The 27248-nt window shown below is 48.5% G+C and overlaps 1 protein-coding gene across 1 annotated transcript in view; it reads right to left on the bottom strand.

Annotated features, from left to right (window-relative positions):
• Positions 1-27248, bottom strand: part of LOC119217786 (protein sidekick-1-like) — a 156130-nt gene that overhangs the window by 62634 nt on the left and 66248 nt on the right. The window contains exons 5-6 of the mRNA XM_062564406.1: positions 21004-21137; positions 886-991 (exon numbers count right to left, since the gene is read on the bottom strand). Coding sequence (XP_062420390.1) covers positions 886-991; positions 21004-21137 — 240 coding nt within the window. The remainder of the gene's footprint in view (positions 1-885; positions 992-21003; positions 21138-27248) is intronic.

The raw sequence follows: 27248 nt of genomic DNA, 5'->3' as shown, positions 1-27248 counted from the left end.
TTAACGACACCATATGCCGAAGAAACCTTGGAAACGGAAACGAGCCTGCGATGAAACCAAACGCGGCGTGCGAGCTGAGCTCTGATGGTGATCATGTGATTCAGGCTCGCAGGTCAAAGCAGCCTCACTTTTCTTTTTTAACCAACCTTGGGACGCATATGTACGGACGCGTCTCCAAAGGGCGAATTACAACACGTTTAAATATTTATGGCCTTCTACTTACGTGCAAACGGTGGCCCGAGGCCGCTGTGGTACTGCAGGAGTTGGACTGTGTGCAGCAGCACTGCAGTCTGTGTGTTTACCACGAACCAAAAGGGTGGCGGAGCCTTTTTTTCTTCCCTCCGTCTCTAACCCCCGAATCGCTTGTTTAAAAAATAAAAAAAAACGTCTACGTGCCGGGTTCAGAACAAACACCACGTTGTTTAACATGAAGCGCACGTAAGCCAGCGCTCAGGTGCCTTTTGACTCGTTAGGGACGCAGAGGGAGGCGTTCCCCCCCTTGAGACACGAGTGATCCCATTTTGTCGTTTGAAACTTGGCATCCCTCCGAAAAAAAAAAAAAAAAAAACCTCCCGTCAAAATAGGACGAGAATCTGCGCTCTGTGTCAGCGTGGATCTCTCTGCTGATGTCACACAGGACTTTGATCTAACTTCTGATTCAGTTAACTTGGTGCTGGGCTGAGTTTGTCTGTGTGTGTGTGTGTGTGTGTGTGCACTTGTGTGTCTATACACAAAATACTGGGGGAGACTTGCTGAGCTACGGGTTTACAGGGTGTCCTCTAATTGCTTTGGAAGCAAAACAGCGCTGTCTAGTAAGAAAGGAATTGTTTGTGCTTGTGCTTGTGTGTGTGTGTGTGTGTGTGTGTGAACATAAAATACATTTACCTGGCATTAGCGATGCACTCCAGCGTTGCCTCGCTGCTGCCCGCCACCACCGTTTTGTTTTTGGGGGGGATCACAATCGCCGGAGCCACGAGTTCCGACTCCGGACCTGTGAGCGAGAGGAGGAGGATCAGGGAGGCGGTTCACTCTCACACAGCAGACACACACTTTTCCCACGAGATCAACACTCGCTTTTGTGACATTTGCCTGTTCTTGGTTTTGTTTGATTCAACGGTGTGAGCTTTAAGCATCTATTATTAATGTAATATCTCAGCCATCTGTGGGTCAGCACAATGTAGCTCTGCCATTGGTAAACGTTTAATAAGACAAGAACAATGTCATGATCAAACAATGCAGTGTGACAATAAAAGCCATACATTTTGCTCACGCAGACAGACGTAACACTTAAGATGCATCACAGCGGAGTTTTAGAAAGGTGTTTTTCGTAAAGTGACGCGCTTGTGCGTCCAATTGAAAAAGTTAGAAACCAATGTTTCACTTCTTCTCTCAAGAGAACACAGGAGTGACTGACAGCTTCGTCAGACTGAAACAAAAGACAAATGAAACATTTATTTCCACTTCTTCTACACAAACCGTTGTCTTTTACCATATTTTAATCACACACACACACACACACACACACATTCCTCTCTTATAAACAACATCAGTCTTAGTCAAGGCGCCAGTGTGAGACACATTACCATACAGGCTGTAATGATGTATTGGAGACAGTGTGATGTGTGCGTGTGTTACAATGATAGTGTGCTGAGAATACACTGGTTCCACAGTACATGGCTGTGAGTATGCAACGAGTGATTTATGCCCCTAAAAGGTCTGTGGGAGAGTGTGGTGGTGTGTGCGCAAGATTAGGATTCTGTGTGTGTGTGTGAGTGTGATTTATTGTGGGTATAGCCTCTCACAGGAAAAAGTACACTGGAGGATTGTTATCAGTTTGAACAAATCTGCTCAGCAACGTAGTATAAAACAGTGGAATGAGAAGAAGAAAAAGGCACGGAGCCTTTGTATCACTCGTACACTTATGAACATTGTTCGGCTTCCCATGGATGGGCTGTAACACCGATGAATAAGGGAGGAGTAAGGACTACAAATGAACAGGTCTGAAAGAGGGGTTTGGGTGTGAGGAGGGGAGGCAGGGGGGAGGCGAGGAGGAGCTTTGATCTCCCCTTTGATGGCAAAGAGGAAAAGGTGTTAATTAACCCGCCGCTTTTTATTCCTCCCTCTCATTCTCTTTTTCACCATCATTTTTTTTCCTCCTTCCCCCCCCCCCCCCCGATCGGAGAGGATGAGCCTAAAAGCCATATTCCCCCGTCACATGACATAAGACACGCGGGAACATGAAGACAACACACACACGCGCGGGCTCCACTGTCCTGACACCGACACCGGGCTGAGGGTTCATTAAAGGCAGGAAGAGAAGGGAAGTGACGGGAAGCAGCGGCGGAGGCCTCCTCGCGCCGCGCGTGTTACGAGCTGCCGTGGGATGCGTCGGGTAAATGCACAGACGGCGTGCGGGTGGACAGGAAGAGGGGGCCGCAGGGCGAGCGAGAGGAGACCGTCCATTAGCCAGCAGTGGCAGTGGCAGTGGCAGCGGCTCCCGCCGATAACGAGCGGAGGGGAAAACGTGACCCCGACCCGTTTAACTCGGGCCTTCAGTCTGAGGGGAGCCGAGCGACAATTTGGAACAGCCGGTGACAGTCTGAGGGGGCGAGGGGGGGGGGGCTTCTTGTCCCTGGAGTGACAGACACAATGGTAGAGGAGTAAAGTGGAGGAGGAAGCTAGATGCCATATGGTTGTGTCTTTTCTCTCTGACCAACAGGCTATTTAGATCCGTTTCATTTCAATTCATTTCCACTGCTCCTCTATTTTGTCGTTTAACCAGAGATTGTTAAATTAATCTTCCTCAACCTAACCAAGGCTTAATATCCAAACTGGAATGTGAGTGTGTGTGCAAGCTGAAAGGGCTCCCTGCAAAGGCTCCACAACGAGAGTCCAGAAGTTCAATCTAACTCTATCGGGTTCCATGTTTTGGCAAATGAGAAACAACATGTGTCGGAGAGAAGGAGAGAGATTAAGAGCGATGGAGGGAAGGAGGGTTGTAGTATAATAAAGCAATATCACAACAATATCTTGAAGCGGAAAAGCTTCATAAAAAACAGAGAGGGGTGATTGTAAAAAAAAATAGAGCTGCTAAAAAAAAAAATCAATCAAATGAGATGACGATGGGGGTCTAAAGCGTACACTCGGTGTGTGTCTGCCAGTGTGAGCACGGATGTGGGTGTCGCCGGAGAGAACCTGACGCACTGCAACGTTACAATGCTCCCCTCAGTGCAATCATCTTTGATGGACAGTTAAGTACTGGGGAGGTGACACAGCTGTGTGAGGAAGTGCGTGTGCGTGCGTGTGTGTATGCGCAATATTGGGATGGAAGCAGAAACCTCCTAAATTAAATCAAAGATGGGAATGATGCAGAAAAAAAAATACAGGGCTGATTAAAAGGATTGGTGCAGCTTCAGGGCAGAAAAGATGGAAAGAATAGAGAGAGAGAGAGAGAGAGAGAGATGAAAGGCTATTCCATCCGCAGATTAGAACGTAATCCCCCCCTCAAATGGATTCTCTCAGATTACAGCTTGTTCTCCTATTAAATCTGTCAGTCACTTCACACTCCCCATTGTGTCAGTCGGTGTGAGTGTGTGTGTGTGAGTGTGTGTGTGTGATATTTCTATTTCTGATTTCTATAATCTGAGTGTTTGAGCCTTTCAAACTAATCTGTGTAGCGACCTTCGAGAGCAGAGGGACTAGCAGAGGGGCGAACATGCCCCTACACACACACACACACACACACACACCCACACACAAACGTCTCATATACAAAGAGAAGGCTTGAGTTAGCTGACTGTGTATTAATAGAGATGTCATATACGTGTTCTGAAAGTCACCCAACACATATCACACTGAGACGGCTACCCAGCAGAAAGAGACGAAGAGTATCAGAGAAGGAGACAAGGAGAGAGGGTGCGAGCTTTAAGGAGAAAAAGGAAAGGAGTGCTCACAGGAAGTGCTCAGCGTTCAGCAGGAGAAACCTCTGGAAGAGTGTTTTTGAGGGTAAACATATAGTTAATAAAGAGGAGACGTGACTATTTGCTGATCTGTCTTACGGAATACTGCATGTGTGTGTGTATGTGTGTGTGTGAGAGAGAGAGAACGAGGTGAGTGTTTGTGCGTGTCACTGCACTCATTAATGCTGCATGCTGACAGCTAAGTGTCACCGTCTGACTACACTTGCTTTAGAATGCCAATATGAAACCACAAGCCAAGACATTGCCCCGCACCCACACACACACACACACACACACACATAAAGCCGCACCACACCAAGAGTAGAAGATCCCAGCCCCAAGGGGAGACCGACACAGACAATGGGAACCAGTGAGAGGACCGAGAGAGATGCCCGATTGTAAATATTCATCTCTTCCTTCAGCTGCCAAATCCTCCATCTCCCGCTGTCACGCTGCCACGTGAGTGACGCAGGGCGGCGGCGCAGAGACGGTGCAGAAGGGGAGGAGGGAGAAGGAGTAGAGGATACAGGAGCGTGGGCTAAGCTCTGGGGAGTGCTCCTGATCATTTCATTCATTTTGAGCATTGTATCGGGGGGTTTTTTTGGAGGGGGGGCGCCTGACAAAACCCACGTATCGACATGACGAGGTAAAATTTCGTCGCCTCTACGCCGGAATAAGGGCACGGGGGATACATTCGTGCTTACAAGCTTGTTTTTGTAAAGGGAACAAAACAAAAACTCAACTATTGTTTTTATCCCCCATTATTTCGAGAAAACTCGTCAAAGCAAAACAAAAGAAACGCAAAAAGGTGCTCAAGCGTCCGCAGAGAGAGGCCCTACAGGAGGACGCAGTGCCGTTCATCGTGTCCATGAAGAAACATTAGAGCGGAGAGACTTCATCCGCTGGGTTTGGTTACCGAGGAGACGGCCGGAAGGTGACAACGGCCTACGGAGGAGGCGGGGAAAGTTGTTACCATCAGTTCATTCGCGGTGGAAAGCAGGACATTTGGTTGTTTTATAGATATTCACCGGGACGGATTTAAATAATCCCGTCTGCGTTCGCACGCGTGTGTCGTAATGAGAGAAGGATTTGATTAAATTCTTGGGCGACGTATGAATGAATAAATGAAAATGCAATCGCAGTCACAATTTATTTGAACTAATGGGTTCGCCATAGTATTTCAGACAGAGGCACCGTGCACTGTTGCATTCTGGGGTATTGGAGCAAAAAGTTTAGAAAGTGTAGAAACAGAACCATTAACTTCCCATCAGAAATTGGTTTGTATAATTTGATGCTGTTATAATTCAGATAAAAGACACCGTATCATCACACTGCATTATTTATACCTTTGGGGCTCAAAGTGGGCCGCTGGATTTATTTATTTATTTTTTTTCCTCGCTGGCAACGAGGCAGAAACGGTTGAAACGACGCCGCTGGAACATCGCCACCGCTGCCCATGTGACACTCAGCACTTAGCCGAGCGACCCTCAGCTCCGACCTTGCGCGCGGGGGGAGGAGGGGGGGGGGAGGGAAGGGTCACGGCAATGTTTGCCTCTCCTTTCGACAGAAGCAGCCAGAGAGCGAGGGAGACGGGGGGGGGGGGAAGATAATGTAAATGTTAATGGGCTCTTTACCTGTTGACCCTCGGTTCTTCTTGCCAACTGTCCATCAGCCAGAGAGAGAGAGAGAGAGAGGGAGGGAGGGAGAGAGCGGCGCGGAGAGAAGTGGGACGAGAGGGGGAGACGGAGACATGTCATTTAGGTTTTGAAGCGCTTTCTTCCGGTCGCAGCACAAAGACACATTCAGCTAACACACAGGTGGAATCAAACACAGGGGGTGGAGTCAGCGCCTCTGATGCGTCACGTGGGACGAGTCGGCGCCGCAGGAGAGCGGAGACTCTTCTGAGGAGGAGGAGGAAGAGGAGGAGGAGGAAAAAACAAATACAGACAGAGGGCAAGCTACGGAGGAGAGGGAGGAAGGGAGCGCTGTTATCACAGAGTCCAGAGGACGGCGGGCTGCTCGCAGCACATCCATCAGCTGCCAGCTGCAGAGTTTTGTCTCGCTGATTCACTCTTTTCTTCTCCCCCTTTATCTCCCCCCCCCCCCTCTCCTCCTCCCCCTCTGCATTCCTCCCTGTATCTGTCAGAGGGCTGAAGGTGGCCCGACTGTAGGCTGCGAGAAAACGATGGCATTGGCGTTCCACTAGCAGAAAATCCCCATTCATCTATCAATACAGTCCCCCTCACACACTCACTCAACAACAACGGCTGTGTGTCTGTGCGTGTGTGTTTCCATCCGAGTGTGTGTGTGACGTATCACAAAGTTCTTTCAGCCAATTCAATAGGTAACCCCCCCCCCAGGAGGCAAGATGATGAGGAAGAAAAGAAAAAAGCAGCAGTCAAACGTACTGAAAGAAAGCACTTGGCTCGGGGGGATATTACGTTTATTTCTGCTGAAAATGATGATTAATCGAGGGTTGTTATGGAAACTCAGCACTTATTGGTACCAACTGAAACAGATAGCATCAGAAATGCATTGTTACTAAAGGTCAGATTAGTAGTTTTTATCTTTTTTAGGTCACAAATCCCAGTTCTGCCAATCGAAGGCTTCACTGAGACGATGCCCTTCGTTCCCTAAACGGGGATCAAACGGGCGGCGCCACTTGATCCCAACACCGGAGGTCCCGCTTAAAACGAAGTCCGTAAACGCGGATCATTGATGAATGAATGAAAGGACATCGATGTGAGGCGATCCACTATCGGGAGGACTCGCTTAGGCCGGGGTCCCCCGAAACGGACTCGGCTGGGGAGGACTCTGACGCACAGATCAAGGCACAGCGCCCAGACGGATGTACACCGTCAGCCCCCTCGGGAGGACACACACACACACACACACACACACACACCTGCCCAGTGACACACAAACAGAAAGGCGCCGCCCCCCATCCCCCGTGTTTATTCAAATGACGTGTCGCACAGAAGACGGCGGGTATCGTTTGTGGTCCTGATTAATGTGTTCCTTGATGTGCACTTTGCTGCAGAGGGAGCTGCTTTAGTGCGGGCGGATGATAATGCGTTCCTCTTCCAACTCTCAGCCCTATATCCATGTCAAATATGAGTGGAGAGGACAGTGTGCTTTTCATGCACATGGAATACAATCGCGGATGTATAAAAAAAGAAAGAAAAACAATTAAAAACAGGGTTTTAAAACGATCCAGTAAATCATCCAGAAAGTGTGACTATTGAATGACTGCTTGTGTAATCTTCAGGCGGCAGAAGGGGGCAGTGACGCCCCCCATCGCCCTGTGACCTTCACCTGGACTCACCTCTGTGGACAGTAAGGGGCTCCCTGGTAAAGTCATGAGGGAGACCCCTAAAATAAACTGGTAAGCAGGGCACGGAGGCCAGACCAGGGGCGCCGAGGCTGGTAAATAAAGCGCTGCACCAGTCCAGCGGTTAGGAAATAAGAGCATGAATTATGGATGCACCGAGCCATCAAGTCTTTTCTCAGTCCTCTAAACAAAGGGGCATAAAGGTCGGGTTTGGTTTCACGGCGTATTCCTGCAGGAAGGGCGGATTCGTAGGATTAGGCTGTTATATATGCAATATTAGTACATTTGGAGCATTAATAGTTTAAGATTTGTTGGAATGGGAGATGGTCCTGTAATTTGGTCCAATTTTACAACAAATGATTTCCCTTTTGCAATTTAATTTAAAGACGATTTGCTAAAAAGCTATACTTCTTATAGAATAATAAAATGTATTTGTAGAAAATAAATTGGAATGGGTCCAACTATTATTTAGTTTATATTTGGTGTATGAATAATATTCTCTGTTACTGGGAGACAAGTCCATGACGATGTCTTCTGTTTTGTCTGCGTCCCCTGACATCTGGTCCCTCACCTCTCGCTGCGTCCAGCCGGCTCCGTTCCGCCGCTTTAACCCAGCTGCGGCGCCTCTTACTGGATTCCCCAAACCAGGCCGCCTCTCGGTGTCTCGGCTGATACGCGCCGATGTGCTTAAAACACAGTTCGAGGGGGTGTGAGAGCAGTAGCGTGTGCCTAAGTGTGTCTCAGCCTCGAGTGTGATCTGTATTCATGGATTCACCACTGGGGCCCTCGGCTGCCTGAAGGGCCCGGGCACCATCGGGTCACCGTGTCCTTTGTCTGCTTTTGGGGGGGGCCGTGTGTGTGTGTTTGCGTGTGTACAACGGGGTGTGAGTACAGTACATGTGTGTTGTGTCTGCGTTTGCATACGACTTTTCTGTTTGTGTGTGTGTGTGTGTGTGTTTGTGTGATGTCTCCCCGTGTTACCGTCCCAGCTGACTCACCTATTTGCCGCAGCATCCCCAAACCCCCCATGACCCCCCCCCTCCACCTCTCGGCACAGAACCGGCCCCCGCCGGGTGTTACTTTTCCATCTACATACGACCAGACACCCTTTCGCCCTTGGTGACAATCCATTCTCCCGCTTAGCCTCGCTCCGTTCCCCTCATCCGCTGTCACACTTCCCCCCGAGCCAAAGGATACTTTGCCATTTTCGCTACACATTTGTGTCTTTTCTTTTTCTCTCCCGGCGGTTTTAAGCCACCAGTTCAACCCCCCCTCCTACCATCCCAATTTACCCTGCCAATCTCACTCCCCCCCCTCCCTTTGTTCCCTCATCCCGGCCTAAAACACACACGCACTCGGGCACAGACAACACACCTATTTGAGATTCACATCAATGGGTGTACGAATGCAACGCTCCAATTTCCAACCCTGACATATTCACAGAGAGAAAAACAAGGAGGCACGGACCCCCGTCTGCACGCACACAGCTGCGTTTTGGGAAAATAACAAGCTGGATGGAGAGTCGACCTCAGACCTCGCAGAGACTCCTGGCCAACCATGGGGGGGGGGTAATATTTTGTAGTCTGTATTCTACTTCTGGTTTCACCCAGCAGTCTGCCTCGCTTTGTGGAAAACGACCAGAATTTAGGAGCGCTATCATCTATACGCATTGGTACACATGGTACGTCTTGGTTTCTCCACAACCCCCTGCTCTGCCCCCCCCCCCCCCCTCCCCCCCCTCTCTCTTCCCCACAATCCCTCCCATTGCTCACATTCTCCTTCTCTCCATAAATGTGCAGTCTGGGAAGGTTACGTCTGCCTGCTGTCTGCCTGTCTGGAGCAAAAACACTAGCACCAGCTGACCTTTCCCATTCACCATGTCACTCACGCACGCGCACACAAGGAGCCGGTCTGCACAGCCCAGTCTGCCGTACAGATGCAGGTAACAGTCGGTGTCAATCATCCTTGTTTAGAATCCCAAATGTCACCAGGTTTGCACATTCTCTTTGCTCACTGTCAGGTAGAAAAAAAGGTTAGCTTGTCCCTGCCTTTCTTCGGCCGCCTCCTTTTTTCTCTCCACCATTTGTACTCTCCTCTCCTCTCTCTAGACTTTAGGTTGGTTTGTGCTGCAACAGATGTCTGCACTCGAGATAAAAAAACAACAAAACAACAAAACACGACCTATTGTTAAACACTACCTCTCATCACCTGAGAGTCAAAACGACGAGACGGCAAATGAAACGGAGCCGGGGAAATAGATTTTTTTTTTTTTTTTTAAGTACAAGGGAAATGTAGAAACAAAAGAAAACACGAGTGTCATGTTTTATTACGCGGCCCCCTCAATGGGAAAGACATGTAAATGTTCAATTCCTAATGATCAGCCTAATGATGGCACGGGGAGAAAAAAAAAGAGAGAAATAATTTCCGATTCAACAGACGAGCTTCCGCGAGTTTGCGCCTCTCATAAGAGACAAGAGAGGCAAACATAGGAAGCCTCTGATCTTGAGAAATATTAAAGAGAGAGAGAGAGAGGACGTGAGGGATGAAAGACATTCGGGGGGGAGACGTGAGAAAGTTGCAGCGAAAAGGGGCGAAGCTTTAAAGGGAAGGATTGGGGTGCTGCTGCGTAACTGCCACCTCCGGCTGCATCACCAGATGGAGAAGGGACCAGGAGAGACGAGCAAGAGGAGATGCATCAATACTAAAGCAGCCCGTTTCTTCTTTCCCTATCCAGTGTGCTGCAGGGGTTTTTTCTTCTTTATTCTTCTCCCCCCCCCCCCGCGAGCCGAGCGAAGGATCACAAAACTTGCGGTTCTCGGATGTGCAGGAAAACTCATACATAAAGGTACCGAACCACGAGGACGTAGGGACCGCGGATCCACCGGCGTCCGCTACACCGCCCGCTCCACCCTCAAGTACTCTCAGCTTAAGTAAACAAGCCTCACATACAAGAGGATACTGCGTTTGAAGGGGGCTCCTTTGGAAACAAGTGTCTTCCTGCACTGTTCCCTCCGCGGGGGCCTGCCGCCGCGTACACGGTCCAGTCGTTTCCATAAGGCTAATATCTAATCTTTGTCTCAGACCCGCTTTCCAAAAGTGGCATTTCGACACCAGTTCCACTGCATGTGTCTGAGCTTCGGGTTCCAGCAGCTGACGAAGCCCAAAGGAGCACACGTGCAGGCGGGTTGCGGTTGATCCTTGCAGCTAGAAAGAGGCGAGCACATATTGAACGTTTGAGACTGAAACTCAATCCCTGAGTTCGCCTCGCTATTCTTATCTGCAATTTAAAGGAAACGGGGGGGGAGGGAGACAAAGTGAAGACATTACCAGTCGCCTTAGCCAAACCATTGTTAGAATCTGATCAACAGAAGTACTCTGGCCCAAGCAATTACACTATAAAACGTCAGACAATGGAGAAAGATGTTCATTGAAAAGTCCCTTCCAATTGCTTATTTTTGTTGGACCAATTGTCCAGAACACCCAAATGACCAATTTAAAATGCTAACATCCAGAAGAAATCCTCCCATTAGAGCGGCCAGTACGCTGACACCGATTAAAAGCTGTAACACAGCAAAAGAGAAACAAAGAAGCCAATCATGTGATGAGTATCAAAACGTCTATCTGGCCGTTTTACCTGAATGTGACGCTCATCTCGTTGGAGAAAGAAACCAATCGCCTGCAAACAAAATCTGGCGTCCACACGGACTCTCTGAACACATGTAAAGCCATCGCTCATGTGGGCAGGAGCCGTTAGGGGTCCGTGTCAGAACAACGGCTGTGCGGATTAAGCGGCTCAGAGATTGATTGGTCGGGCCTTGGCGGCAACAGATTCATTAGAGGGGGCGATAGATCAGTGAGATCTGGCTGCAGCTGTTCCGCCTGACTCCGGACAGCCCGGCCTGGTAATGGACATCATCCGTCTGTCTGCGGATCACAATGTAACCACACGCTGCCGTGTGTGTGTGTGTGTGTGTGCGCGCAGAGGCGACACACATCCCTCTCTTTTCTTCAATCATTCCAAACCACCGGGCTGCGGAGGGGGGGGGGGGGGGGAGTGGCGGGGGAGCTAAGTGGGGATGAGCAAGGAGGCGGAGAAGGGCGGAAACTATTTTGGGATTAAAGGCCCTGTTGATCTATTCCTGTTTTCAGCATCCTCTCTCAATCTTCAACTTTTACCCTCTGCCTGCGTTTCCTTCTTCCGATCCATCTCTATCGCTCTTCAAGAGCTTCGCGCTCACGGCTCGTCTCTTTCTGGAACCCCGATCCCTCTCCGTGTCCTCCTCTCCTTTCCTTATCTCTTCTTCTCCCACTAATTCTCTCCGAGTACTTTGTTACGGCCCGAAAAGCAGATAAAACCGCTGCTTAGCGCACGGACTGATAGCGCAGGGGACGAGAGGACAAAGCCATACTGAGGTGTGTGTGTGTGTGTGTGTGTGTGTGTGTGTGTAAATGGTTGTGAAAGGCGGCTGCATTTTAGCGAGGTTTTAGCAAATCATGACAATGCAGTGAAAATTGTCTTTCAGACCGAGGTGTCAAGGCAACAACTAATGAATGGATGGGACACATAACTGTGAACTTCATTTGTTTGCATATGTGAATGTGCGAGTTCATTGGCGTGAGAAGGAGAAGCATTCTCAGGAAACACAACTCACTCTCAGCGTGTTTGATTAGAAGTATTAGAAGCCTCCATTCTTCACATTAACCGAGAGCCGGGTCAAAAGAGCTCGGTGGAATACTGCGGGTCTGTTTGTAGGGTCTCGTGTGTCTCCATTTATTTAGTGGTGATAAAGACTCGGTGTCATCATAATGCAATAAAAAGAAAAGCACTGTCTTAACCTGGCTTCACCGCACACACACACACACACACACACGCACACACACACACACACACACGCACACACACACAAACACACACACACACACGTGATAAAAGATTCAATATCGTCTGGTTATTACAATATCAAGTCATATGTTATAGTGTCTTGGCATTAAATGATGCTTTGCAGATCATTTTATGGCTCTTTCTGTGCTTTATACCACGCACATGTGGCCTAATCGTATTCCTGTTGTAAATCTGATGAGCTTTTTTTTTTTTTTTTGTTCATTAGCTGTGCCCGCGCTGAGAATACGTGATAAGACTCCCATTGCTAGTGGGTGAGCGCGCCTTTCCTTTATTTCGCCCTGGTGTGTCTCATTTAAACGTGAAGCTGTCAGTGTCCCCCGTTAATCCTTTTTAGAGCCTGTTCATTATTCCGTCTCTTCAAACTCTCAAACCAGAGCTGCTGATTGCAGAAGAACTCCACATTCCATTTTTGTGTTTCTGGACCTGAAATCAAATGTGACGCTACTTCCAGGAACCTGCTAAGACTTACTCCCATATTTGAGCATGTCAAGATATTTTGGTTTTGCTTCACACGCCGAAGGAGGAACAGATGAGTTTGAGGTTCGGTGTCTTGCTCAAGGACACATCAGCATGCAGACGGGGGGGGGGGGGGGAGTCCGCCCTGCAGTCAGTGGGGGCGACGTGCTCTGCCTCCTGAGGCACAACTAAACGCTTTCTCCACTCAATTTCCATAAAATGTAAATGTAAAAACATATTGCTAAGTGAAGCCCCCCCCCCCGCCCCCACCCGTTCCCTTTCTGCCTCTGAACATAATCCCTCCTCAGCACCTCATCATCTCTCCACCTCTTTTCCTTTATCTTCCTTTTGTTCCTCCAATCCAATCTCTGCCCATCACTCTCCAGCGCGCCCCCCCCCAACCATCCCCCCTCCCACCGAATTTCACTACACTTCTGCTGCTTCACATTAACATCTGCTGACTGGCCTGCTACTCCAATAACCTGTTACACCCGGCAGTGGGCTCTCACACACGGGCCGTCAGCGCGTTTGCATCGACAATAATATTTCATTTATATACAAAAAACCCACGAATTACATCCCGGATGTGCTGATTCAAGCCGGCGCGTGAACAGCCGCGCGTCCCGTCGGGGGGGGGGGTCGCTCGGGCCTGTGCTTCCACAGAGCATCTGAGTATCACACAGCGGGGAAACTAGGACGTCTCCAGCGCGAGGCTTTCGCTGCATTGAAACTCCCTCTTTCAGACATCTTTCACCGTTCGACTGACACACACACACGCACACACACACACACATCTGCGTTGCAGCCGGCGCGTAGCGATGCGGTGTGACTGACGGGATCATTAAAACCACGAGTGCCGTGCTACTTATCGGTGCACTTGACACCTCATGTGTGCTCGTGCATCTCTTTAAGGGACTGTTTGCCTGGAGAAGACGTTTAGCCTTCTATCCTCTGCTTGTTGCTGAACGGGTGACTGGGTGTGCATGTGAATTAGTGCAGGGTCCCCATGGGCGCAGGTGGCGCCTTTCATGGTAGCCCCCCCCCCACGCTGGTGCGGATGAGTACATGCACTGTACAGACTGACCGGATGGTGCGCATTGGATTGACCGTCAGCTGGAGCAAATCCACGAGCGGCTGCTGCCATCGACCCTCAGGTAGCAGACAAAGGGCGACAGGGAGACGGATGGTCTGTGTCAGCAGAGCGCGCACGTCCTTCGTGCAGCTCATCAGGCCGTCCGTCAGAGCGGCAGAACAGAGTAAAGTCTCATCTCATCCTCGGTATATTTCGGATCACCGTTAATTGGTGTCTCATTTCGGACCGAAAAGCACCTTTTATCGTAAGCTCAGCGGCTAAAGAAATGTTTGACGTCATGAGCAACAAGGCTATAGACACTAAATATAAAAGTGACACACGTATACCATTCCTTCCTCCCCCCCCCCCCCTGCCCCCCATGCCGCTGTGTTGCCTTCTTTTGGTCTGTCAAGCGTCTCATGCGCCAATGGGAATGGATCTGAAGGCCGTCTTAAGTGGCTGCAAAATCATCTGTCAGAGCCTTTTACGTGGGCATCCCTCCTCATTTCCTACATTGTGCTGTAAAACACGCATGCAATTAAATCCATAACTGGGTGGAACAAGTACAACACACACACACACACACACACACAGTTTGGTTGTCACAGACACCGTCCGTGCTTCCATTTCTCCGTCTCTCACCGAGGTTAAAATGATAAAACCACAGAGAGGAAGAAAGGAGGGACTGAGACAGACAGAGGGAGGGGACACAGAGACAGAGGGGAGACAGGGATCAACAGACGCAACTGACATATTGAAAATAATAATTCCAGACAGAACCAGCAGTAGCAGGAATGAATCAAAGCATGGATTAATTAGCCAACCCTCTTTATAGCCTTTGTGCCCATTGATTTTGTGTGTGTCTGTTTGTGTCTGTGTGTGTTTTCCAAGCCTTTTAAACTTTAAACGAGGAGACTTTGTCTACCAGAGAGATTGTTGTAGTGCTCACACAAGGTTAGGTCTTTCAAATTAACCATGCCGGTTTCAGGCGTGCGTTAAGACTCCAGCACACTGGCACTCATTCTCCAAGGTTTACATGCAATTAAATGCATCAGGGATTTTGTTAAGTGACCTTCAGGATGGTTGTATACGTAACTAGCCTTTGGACGGCTTGAATGCAGCCTTCCTACGCAAAGTCTATTTCAAAAAGGTCGACTTGGGCTGGAACAGTTGTCACGTTATATAAATAATGACGGAACCCCCTTAGCCGCTTACTAATTTACAATTGCAGGGGATTGCCAGCTCTTAACTGTATGCTATGTTGTGCGATCTCACTCTGCAGCATGCGTGAGTCTAAGAAACACCTTTTCTAATGCAAAATACTAAGAGAAAGTCATCTGAAACACCGACAGTGTTTACTTTAATCCGTAGTACACATGTATACAAACACTGATGGGTATTCAGCTTTTTATCAATTTTACTCCAGCTATGACAAAAAGGAAAATTTACTCATGGAACCACAACAGTGAAACTGAAGCTTTTTCTAGCCATGTGATATTTGAGAGCTTTCACAGATGGTCGCAAAATAAAAGCTGCTGTGCTCAAATTTGGAGTTATTTGGCAGCAAAGCCTGAGCGCGCTGCCGTGTCTGAAGCCCATGTGGTGTTTTTTCTTTTATCTCGAAACTCTATTTTCTGAAAAAACAGCGATACGTGACCTTAACACCACAGCGAGCACAAATGTTTGCTTGCTGCCGCCACTGATTTGCCTCGGCACAGTCGGACATGACAGCGGGAGCGCTGATAGGGGCAGGAATACTTATCAAGAGTTATACAGAGTAAATGTATGTCATTTCTTGAAAATGTGCAAACTAAATCAACACACCTGTGGTTTCCGCCGATAACGCTAGGTTTAAAAAAAAAAGCCCAAACTAGTCCCCGGGCAGCACGGTCCTGCTTGGCTAACGGAGCTAACAAAGCTAATGGAGCTAACAGAGCTAACAGCTAACGCTAACGGAGGCCGCATTAGCTTACATTACTCTACTTCAGATATAAAAGTAAATGATGACGACTGTTATGATGTATTTGAATATAATCTTGCAAAATAGTTTTTGATGAGGAACTTGAATCAATTACATTGCTTGGATGAAACCATTTTTTTTATCATCAGAGAGAAAAGATCTAGTATAGATTAGTACAATTTAGTACAAATGCCAAGCTTTTTTTTAAAGTATGAATTCCTGGCCAATTAATTTTCATGGAATTAACCATAACAGATAACACTAATAGCATGAAGCCAATATAAAACAATTTCCCTTCACCCAAGTGATGGTATGCGATTCAGTATGAGGAAGGAAGAAATGGAATCAGAAAATATCAAATGAATGTCAGCCAAAAATGGAAGGAACAGAATAATTGTGTAAAATCTTTGGTCTATAAAACGTGTTTCCCAAAAAGACAATCTGGTTCTTTACCAATGATTTGTTCGAGCTTTGGTCCAAAAGCCAGAGCAATTATTTGAAAAGATGTCATATCAAATACTTGCAGACTAGTTGTAGTGTGCAGTAGTCATTTAGCTTCAAGCTTGTGTCTTTGTGCTGAAACACTCGTCACCAACAGCTGCACCAAGTGGATTTTGTACTTGTACGGAGCTCAATTGTGTTTGTTTTGTTTGTGATGTTCTTTTCCTCTACATTCAGGCCCTTAAAATGCCACATAAATCAAACAAACACCTATTCAATAGGAAGTTGGTGCCCACCCAAAAGAAACTCTGCGTAAGTTCCCTATCAGCTGATGAGAGACGAACAGACACCACCCGAGTGGAGCTGTGAAATCCTTCAGCCATTTTTATCTCCCTGTTAAATTAAGAAAATTGGCAACTGCTTCCAAACACAACCGAGGAGAAAGAGACGATTCTGAGTGGGTACACCTGAGCTTGTTCCCGGTGGGGGGGGACACTGCATCCAATTTGAGGTTTTTGTTTGGGTTTCGAGGGGGGGGGGGGTCACCAGCCCAGAAGTCTGAGAGAGAATCACCAGTCTGTTGCTACTCTCGCTGGAATGACTGAAGATCTCCCGAGTCCTCTTCCCCGGCCTCCGAAGGCGGCACATCATTACGGCGCCGTGTTGGCGAGAGGGGTTTCTATGGTTCTCCTTGAAGCCGATGCGCAAATGCGGAACACCTCGAGCGGGATGATGAGAGCTGGGGGGGGGGGGCGTCTGATCCTGACTTTTTAAAGGTTTTAAATGAGGGCTCACGGGCGGCGGGGTCCACGGCGTGACGACAAACCAGCGGCACGCGGATGGCAGTGGTTCAATCGCACGCGTGCGAGACACGTGCGATTGAACCGCGCGCTTTCCACCGCACGAAGACACAATCAAAAACCCGCTCTCTCCGGGACACTAAAATACCTCCAATTAGACGCGCCACAGAACAACTGGCGTGGGAGCCGAAGCAAAGACACACACACACACACACGGACACACGCATGCACAGGAAGATCCACGGGAGGCTCTCATTTAAGGGCTAGTGATGTGGAAAGGGAACATATTGGGGGGGGGGGGGGGCGAAAACATACAGAGACAGACACACACAGGTAAGCAAAAAAATAACGACACAAACGTAATCACCAGCCGCGCTTTCATGTGTCTTTTTCTACTATCTCCTTTCACATTCCGAGCTACGGGGGAGGTCGGCCAACTCGATGCAGCGACCAAGTCCGTCTGGGGGGGCGGGGGGGGGGGGTGGAAACGGAGCGATGGAGGACGGCAGACCCCAGGGGGGGGAGTCTCTCCGAAAGGAGGCGCAATCAAACCCAGACAGACTCTCCTCCAATCACTACGCCGAGGTAATCAAACTCACGACTCCTGCACACACACACACACGCACGCACGCGCACACACACGCACACGCCACGGTTATGAAAGGTTACGAGGTCATTTGACCTTGTTTCCGGGCAGTTGGAGTCCACCCCGTCCCTCGGTTCTCCCGCCTCCTGATTGCGCTCCTCCGTATTTGCACTCCGTTCAGCTCGCTCGCTATTTACTGGAGAGAATGACTGCTCGCTGATTGTCTCTGTTCTTCTTTGTTCGCCCGGAATCAAACTCAAATCATTAATGTGCAGAACACGGGGCTTCAAAGAGTCTCCAAAAAAACTTTCCGGTGTTTGAGACGACTTGTCGGGAACTTGGGAGAAAGTTTGGCGGAAAGTTTGCGCCGCGCGCTATTTATGCGAGTACTATTTATTCAGTATAACAAAAGGAGTTTGCTAGTAGGGGGGCTTTGTCTAGTCTCAGTGATGTCACAAATGTCAACATGCAATGCTATTGCGTTTAGGGGCCCCAAAGTCAGCCTTGCGAGCGCCAGAGTACTCGTTTCAGAAGGAAGCGTGCGAGCACGTGACATCCTTGGCTATTTCTGCCCGTGTAGCAGTCATTAACGGGCGTGACATTAGCGTCTCGTCTCTGGCAAAAGAGGATCAAGCACCGAGCCCACAGCTTAGATAGCATTTAAAGTGCTGCAGTCATTACGTTGGCGTGTCGGCGTCTGCCACAATCTCCCACCATCTCTTTCTGCTCTCCTGCCCTAGCATAGTCTCCCCCCCCCCCCTGCCTTTACCCAGCATGCCCCTCTCTTGTAGATATAAGAGATCCATGCATGCGGGATCATGACTTCTTTATCTTGGGCTGACTGAGGACTCCAGTCGTTTAGTCTGCACACGTCTTTGATGATGTGGAGATACGACTGTGTTTTCCCGGACTTGTGTCTTTAGCGCACGCGCCTGTTTGTGTGTGTGTGTGTGTGTGTGTGTCGGCCCGCTTTCGTGTGCGTGGGAGACTGCTCCCTCCAGTGACTATTCTCTTTGGGGATCTTCTGCTGCTCTAATGGTCTGATGTACAAATCTACAAAGACCTCGGGCACTGTGGACTGAACACACACACACACACACACACACACACACACACACACATACTGAGACGCTCACACTATTTCGGGCAGGAGGGAGACTGACTGCTGTTTTGACTGACAGGCTGAGGTGTGTGTGTGTGTGTTGAAAGAGACCGGGAGCGAGTCCTGTATGTGCAGAGCTTCATTATTTGCGGGAGGGATCCTCATCTCCTGTCACTAACAGAAATACCCTGAGGCCATTACAATTCTTTCTTGCTGATGCAAACACACAAGGGTACGCCGACACTAATTGACCAGATCTGCTCTTTGACTCCGAGCCCCCCCCCCCCTCTCTCTCCAGATGGGCCGTGTTGAAGTGATTTGTTATTTAGATCAACCTGATATTTGGATGTTGTTGGTAGCACACTTAAGATCCACCCTCTCATCAATCTGTCATGTTCACTATGCAGTGTCAGCTGGCAGAAGAAGTCCTCTGTGACACCATATGTTGTCGGCGGTGATATATATATATATGTATAAATATATATATAAAAAGAAGATGGCTCCAGGGGCTGTTTATTTCAGAGGCGGGCTGTTCTTCCAGTGATTACGGTGTGTGTGACCTCTCACCAAGCTGTTGAGCTGCCATCAATTGCGGCTGTTCCAGCTCCGCGAGGACGACACTTAGTGCTTCTGCTTCCTCTTCTTCTTCTTCCTCTTCTTGTGTCTCCGGCGGTAAGGTCACCCTTCACACCCTAGTGTGAAGGGTGACTGCACCTTAAGAGTTAATGCACACGTGCACGTGCGCATTAGCGTTGTTGGTCGTATTCTCAGCCTACGTCCGCGATTCACTTCATTAGTTCTCCCTTTTTCCTTTTTCCGCCCTCTCCTCGATCCCCGTACTCTTGTTCCTCTCTGTTGAGCACAACGCCCCAAATCAAAGGGAGAAAGCGGAAGAATGGGAAGTAGGTATCTCATTTATACCGGCAAATTTGTGAAAACATTTTTCGGAAATGGGAAATTTGACCGACAGCCGTGAACTTTGCGTCTTCAGATCCTGCTTAATGGATTGGAAAAAAGTGAAAAGGCGTGGAGACAGTAAATGGAGGGAGCCAGAGGTAGGACAGGAAACGCAAGGAGCAAAATAAAGCGTTGAGTTCGTGGTGTTGGTGGTCAGTTAACCTGATGCTCCCCACTAATGGGCCCCCGTGTGCTACTCAGGGTGCTCACTCAATGTGCCGTATTGGACACAGGCATCTTCTCAATCAGGTCATCGTTCTCTGTTGATTAGTGGTGGGGGGTGCGGTGTTTGCTATGTGGCGCACACGGTCACATCTCTCATTTCTAAAACCCAACCCGCCGACGGGGTGTTAATGTGGAGGAAAAAAAGCTGTTTGTTTGCTTTTGTCTCTGCTCTTTCACGTCTGGGCTCATCCTTTTAACTCTTCCCTTTTGTCCCGCGCAATCTCAATAACAGGTCAGCCAACCAAACACGGCGTTTTATAGCAGAGGATATTTACCCAGGAAATGTTTATCGTAGAAAATACACACGGATAAAAAGAGACAAACACAGAAGCGCAGAGGTTTATGACCGAAGACTGATCAGTGAAGCCTAACTAGAGCCTCACTATTCCTAAAACACGCCCCAGGGAGTACTCCCCTCTGACAGCTGTAACAAGGTACTGTGCGTATATTTATGGGAGAGTGTGTGTGTGTGTGTGTGTGTTTGTGGATGCCAAAGGATACAACCCTGTAAAGAGAGAATATAATTAAAACTCTATACAGCCACAAGGGACAGAGTGCTCCTCCTCCTCTCATTTAAGCATAGCGAACACTTGGGCTGAAGGACTGTTAGGCGGTATAGTCTATCCTCTGGGCTCCAAGGAGAAGCGCTGTGGAGAGAAGGACGTAAAGTGATTCAGCGATAAAGGCTGTGAAATCGGGACACAGAAGGGGGAAGAAAAAGAGAAGAAAAAAAGGTCCCAGAACGGATCAGTTCCTTTGAAAAACCAAATAACGCCGTGCACCAACAACTCGTTGGTTTAGGAGTCCGATGAAGAGTCCGTGAACATCCGAATGTGGGACGTTACAAATAACGCATGCAACAACTCCTCAAGATCCGAAGCCCAGCGACGGGCGGCGCGGGCTCACTTGAGGTGGGGCTGACCTTTAGGGAGGAACCAGCTTTTCTCAGTTTAGCAACAAAGCTCTTTTTCTCTTCTAAACAAATAGCCTGTAGCCTCCAATGAAACTTCCAGAATATATGAAACGATGAAGGCCAAATGAACCAACCAACCAAGCTCCCCAGTGATCCCAGAGCGGGTGAAACAAAGTCAAATAATAAGCAAGAAGACCCCACTAAGCTCCGTCGTGAGATTTAAGTCCGCTCTCGCCTCCGCGGATTCATGACATCACACCCAAAGCCTCTCGGGGCGCCGTTTTTTTTTTTTTTTTACCTGAGATGCTGAGGTAGACGGCGGAACTCGTGGCATTCTCCCCCGTCATCTCGTTCACCGCCTCGACGTGGTAGCGCCCGGCGTCCGCCGCTGTGGTCGCCAGGACGACCAGCTGATTGTCCAGAGTGGTTGCGCTGCGGGGGCACAAACGAAACGCACGGGACGGGATTAGAACGAGATTTAGGAAACCCACCAAAAAAAAAAAAAAAACACAGAGCAAGAGCCCCGAGGCCCCGAGACCCTGATAAGAGGAGAGTATGCGGCTCATGGATCATTTAGAATTTATAATACATCCATCAGAGAGGAAAGAGGGACTAAGGGAGCTTAAACAAATCTCTCCTCCTGTCTCTGATACGGGACTCATCTCGCGTGTTGCCTTCTGTCCTTCCCTCCTTTACACGGATCCTTCCTCATTTCCCCACCAACCCGCAGCCATCGATACACACACACAAACACACACACACACAATCCAACACTGCTCTCACAGATATGAAACACTTACACACTTGTTGCTGTTGCTTTTTCAGGGGCGCGTCACAGGAAGGGTAGATTTGGGAGGGAGACGGAGTGGGTGAGGATAGCAGTGGGGGGGGGGGGGCTCAGATTTTCATGCGTGTGAACCTGAGAACGGATGCCGGCAGGCAGGAAGCGCCGGTTGATGTTTTTTGTTTTGTTTTGAGTTCGCAGCATGTCGGTCAATGTAAATCTCGGGTATTCTAACGCGAGGGCAGACACTGAAATAAAATCAATATGACCGAAGGGAGAATGAAGCATATTACACCAAGATGATAGTCTTTTATTTGTATGGAGTCTGTATTCTGTGCCCCGGCAACACGGCCACAGTGTGTGTTGTGCTCGACAAACATGTAATCAGGGCCTCGGGAAATACAGAGCCAAAGAGAACATGCGGAAAAGGAGAGCGCTTTTATTTTGGAGACATTTCCAACAAGGTGTTTGTATGTGTGTGCAGACGCTGGGATCGGCGCTCATCAACCACTCGATCAATAGCCGCTGACGTCAGTGAGGCGTCTCCACGGAGGGGAGGTCAAGGCCCCCCCCCCTGAACATCTCGGTGCCAATAATCTCCATCGCTACGTCAGCAAAACGGACTCCTTGAGGAGGAGGGGAGGAGACAGACACGCCCCCTTCCCCCTCATCATCATCATCGACGGGGTCGTTACACCATGACCGCCATGTCACCATGGAGTTTAAACCCAAACCCATCATTTCATCGCCAAAAACCGGCTTTGCTTTAATTGTTGTGCATACGACAATGCAGCAAAAAATTAAAGAGGCCAGCCCTTTAAACCTGGCAGTGACTCAATTAAAGTTGAGCGTCTTTAACGACGTGCTGCTGTTTGATCATCAGATGATGAGAGATCTGTGCGGCCCGACCGATACGATCGACCAACGAGCCACAGCCCGGAGATGATTACGATGGCGGGCCCGAGAACGCGGGGTCCTCCTAGTCCTTTGAAACGCGGGAGGGGTGTGTTTGTGTGAGGGAGGACTGATTGAACCGGGTATCGATCGGCGGGAGGAGATAACGCCCCCTCCCCCCTCTACACGCACTCACATGCCGACGGGATTCTCCAGGTCTGATTTTATTCAGTGTGATTTCCCAGGAGAACGTCCACAAGAGACAGAAACTCAACACCAACACTGACCTGCGGAGTGTGTGTGTGTGTGTGTGTGTCTGAGGGGGAGGCTTAGGCCAAACCTCTCTCCTTCTCCCTGCGACTCCTTCCTCGAGAAGGATAAGTGTCGTGCCCCCCCCCCCCCCCCCCCCGCCGGGTCGGTAATGCAGTTTGAGGTCTGACGTCTGTGGAGCTCATTAACTGCACCCACCAGCAATTTTCATCACGTGCGTTTGAGCCGACACACACACACACACACACACACACGCTGATGAATAGACAGGGAAGGCGATGCACACACGTCAGAGGGGGGTAGGGGGGGGGGATTGGGGGGGATTGGGATTACCGCTCGGTGGTCAGTTCTGAGGATGCAGTTGGACCGGTTAAGACGTCTCAGCGTTCCTGGAGTTTCGGGGACATTTTTGTTTTGCATCGTTTACATGCGACATCCACGCAGTATTTTCCCGTGAAATGACTTGTGAAGACGGGCCGATTTGCGCCACGCTTCCATTAGTTCCATACGAGGAGATCTAGAGCGTAATTTTCCATACATTTTTCAGATGGAACTTTCGTATCCAAAGAAGCAACACGGACGGAATGAAATGAAACATGAAGTCGTTTGAGATTAAAGGGACGTACGTTAACGTGGATTTTTGTTCTGGGTAGCTGGGGGGGGCGGTTATACAACAGTTAGAATGGAGTCAGACCCTCCCCGGCATATAAATAGGTATGCATATCAGACGGAATTTCAATGCAGAGCAGATTTAATATAACATAAACCCAACATGTGACTTCTTGCTCTCTTTTAGTTCTACACTTAATTAAATGGGACAAAAATGTTCTGGCTCTTTTAATTAAAGACGTGTAAAACAGTGCACGACTCTGCATGCTCGCGCGTGTGTGTGTGTGTGAGTGTGTCTGTCAGAGACATTTTATCCTCAGGCAGAAGAGGAAAATTAAAATACCGTATTCAACTCCAACCTATTCCCACTTCTCCCTGTATCCTTCATCCCTGCTCAAATGATAAAAAAACAGCCTCTTTCTTCTACATCCCATTTTTCATTCTCCCTCAGATTACAATCTGCACATTTCTGTCTCGGCGTCATCCATTTTTCTTTCTCTAGCTGACTCGCTGTCACCCCATCGCCCCCCACCCCCCCCCCCCCCCCCACCCCCCTGAGTCTTTTGAACCAAAGCACGGAGCCAGATTGGTCTTTCATTAAGTGTTTGGCCCCGAGACTCATTTAATAGACACTCTTGGGGTGTCCGCACCGCACCGCTGACTGCTGAACACGGACACACAAACACACAAGTGTGCCAAGTGCTAATTAGCGCAAACATGTTGCAGGCCAGAGGATGAGTGAGAGAATCTGTGCCTGTACGAGAGTGTTTTTACATCTAAATGCGTGTGTGTGTGTGTGTGTGTGTGTGTGTGTGTGTTTGCGACTGTCCCGCCTGCCAAAACAGAGCCTGCCGCCCTGCTCCTGTCTGGCCTCCCCTCCTCGTCTCCGATAGGCAGCGAGCCACCTTTTTTTTTTTTTTTTTTTTTTTTTTAGACCTCGCCGCGTGCGACATGCAGACGGCGCGGCCTGGGTCTGGGTGTGTGGGGGGGGGAGACACATATACTCCGATTGGTCCTTCCAGGTGTTACATGGCGTTTGTGTGAGCTAAGGATTTGGGGAGAGCCACATTCACCCCGGCTGTGTCGAGGTGTATTCAAATTGTTAAGCCTGCTCGGTAAAATTGCCTGTCAGCCTGAGTTGTGGCGCGGTGTCCTCTCCTCAGTAATTGGTGAGGATAAAACTCGGAGCAGAGGCGGCATTGTTTTGAGCGCAGAGAGGCGGGGGGGTGGGGGGTGGGTGGGGTGGGGGGGCTTCTGTAGCGTATTCATCAACACGTGTTATGATAGCTTTTTGTTTGGCTTGTTTAACTATGTCTGCACTGCTGCAAACCAAGGCTGACATAAAAAAACATTTAAAAAAAAACTGCTGTATAAGCATTATCGTAACAATCCGTCCTTATTAGTTAAAGTATTATTAAATTGTTCTTTTATTTTGATTACTTTTCAGACCCTCGCTGTGGATGGAAATTCATTGGTGGTTTGTTATTTCGAGTCAGACCAAAACCCAAATAAACTTCTTGTGGCCTCACAGGACTCCTGGAGGTTTATTTCGCCTGCGGCTCCGGCAGGAATTGCAATCCACATTATGTAAAAATAATCAAATTAGATATAATTGCTGCAGAAATGGTGGTCATTAGCATATCTTGGAGTTATGGGCTACAGGGCACTGTGTGAGGTCACGGTGAACTTTGACCACCAAAATCTATTCAGTTGGTGCCAGACGTAACGGGGGGGGGGCCTCGAGGCATTCTTGAGATTCCGGGTTCAGGAGGACGGGAGGTCGCACTGAGCTTAACCTTCGACCTCTTCAGCAGTCGATGCAACGCCGCAGTTCTCTGCTCTGTGGCGCTTGTTGAGTGTTTGTTGCTGGATCACGGAGGACATGTGACGGAGATACACCCTGAGAGGGAGACTAGGGGATTGGATGAATACCGACCCCACCCCCCCCCCCCCCCCCCCCTACTGACACAAGACCTCGGATGAGACTTCAGACCAAAACCCTCCTGATGCAAACGTTACAAATGCACTCCACAAGTGGACTACTGCCGTTCTCCATGAGTAGCAGATGAGGCACGGCCCGAAATGTTGTTGTCCCATCCCAAACAAATTGTCCTTTAATCCTTTTTCTTGCCAAATTTGAAGAAGTTCCTGCGATACAACGCTCACCAGGTATGGAGCGGAGGCCGATAGCCAGGAATATTTCACAACACCGAGGCACAAAGGAGACAAAATGAAGATTTGCATTCCAGTGAAAACTATCTCAATGAAATGTCCTATTTCAGAGACTGATGGCAACACCTAACATGGCATCCTGTTGTGATGCTTTTTGGGGTTAGTTGGGCTCAAGCAGAAGCTGGAGGTGTGAGATGAAGGTTTGAAAACTACTGAGATAAAAAAAAAAAAAAAAAGTACGGAGTTTGGAAAGAGAGAGAGAACTGATTCTGGTGGTGAACAGACAACGGGATCAATGAGGGGAACAACGTTTTCATGTAGTTATGGAAAAAGTGATAGATGTGTTTTTGTAATGGGATTAAAGTCGGACTGAGTTAAGACTGAGAACTGGACCCATGCCGCTCTCGAGGTTCTGCTGCCAGCAGCTCGACAGTGACTGATTTTCCATGCATAGTTTAAATGAAGCCATTGTTAACACAGCCCGGGGTTGAAGATTTGTTTTACGGTATATTTGCCCAACTTTCTTTAATCCTTTAGCTCCGTCTAAAAAAATAAAAAAATCCTCATAATAAAAAAGAGATTCCGATTGCTACAAATGTGAACAAAGGGTCTAAAAGCTCAAATAAGTTTGGTTCCGAGTGAGACTTTACAAAGAAAAGAATTCTGGTATAAACACAAGGGATTATTGAAACTAGTTGTTATTTGGAAATTGATTGACAGCTCATTAGCACACAGTAACTAAGTCCTTCACGCGTGTCAAGTCAAGAATGATTGTCGGCAGGAAAACATCTGATTTTGGGTCGATAAGTCTTCATCTCTGAGAACGCTGTGGTTCAGGGTGACTTTGAGCCCTCGTTCATGCCATTCCTGCTGCAAGATCCATTAAGTGGGCATCTTGTTCCGAACCTGTTCTAGAAGAAACACTTACAAACACCAAAATGTCACTTAAAGCAAAACAAAAAATGTCTGAAACCTTTTTAATCTCCTCATCAACAAAAAGGGGGAACAGGAAGCATCCAGCAAGCGGCTCTGTGTAATAAGCCCGCTGGAGCCCAACCAAATGAGAAGAAATAATGGAGGCAGACTGCTGATGCATTAAAAATGGGCATCAACTATTTAGAGGGCTCGGAATGAGTCGATCTCACTTTATATCAAGCCCAAACATTTTGGGCTGCATTAAAACAACAACGGGGAAACATAGACGTTAATTAAAGGCACAGGACGTAGGAACGTGACTCGCACCGCATGGCTGTGATCACTGCAACACAATAGTGGAACAGAAACACAGAGGAACCCTTTATTTGGTGCGATTTGGATGACCTCATCATCTCAGTTTAGTGTTTTCAGGTTTAGAGCCGTTTGTCTGTACAACATAAGACTTTTAAAGGCGTCATCCTGCTATTGCAAGTTTGTACATAATGAGACTTATTGACTTTAAGCTGCTAAATCTGGCCAAACTGCAGGTTTTTGCACGACTCACAGCCGCAACACTCAAAAAGGCTTCAAGTTTCAGTCCGCGCTTTGTTAGCGCCCTCCCTTCATTCCACCGAATCTCAAGTTATTCTCTCTTAATGTCGTAGTTCCGCACGGTGACTCTTAATGATTTTTCCACTCAGAAAAATACAGCCTTCATATGTGACTGCACATGAGACCAATAAAGAGGGGAGAGGAGAAAAAAGAAAAAGAGAGAAAAGAAAAATGGTGGAGGTTACAACAGTAATGAACACTAATGCGTTTGAGGGAGATTTCCACGGCCCCTTCACTGACTCCGAAAACATTTTGCCTCCCTCCTGCAACTCTGTGCCTCCTAATTA

The sequence above is a fragment of the Pungitius pungitius genome, chromosome 9 (genome assembly GCF_949316345.1).
Source record: "Pungitius pungitius chromosome 9, fPunPun2.1, whole genome shotgun sequence".
Classification (NCBI taxonomy): Eukaryota; Metazoa; Chordata; class Actinopteri; order Perciformes; family Gasterosteidae; genus Pungitius; species Pungitius pungitius.
The sequence above is the reverse complement of the archived record's forward strand: the minus strand, read 5'-3'. Positions and strand labels throughout refer to the sequence as shown.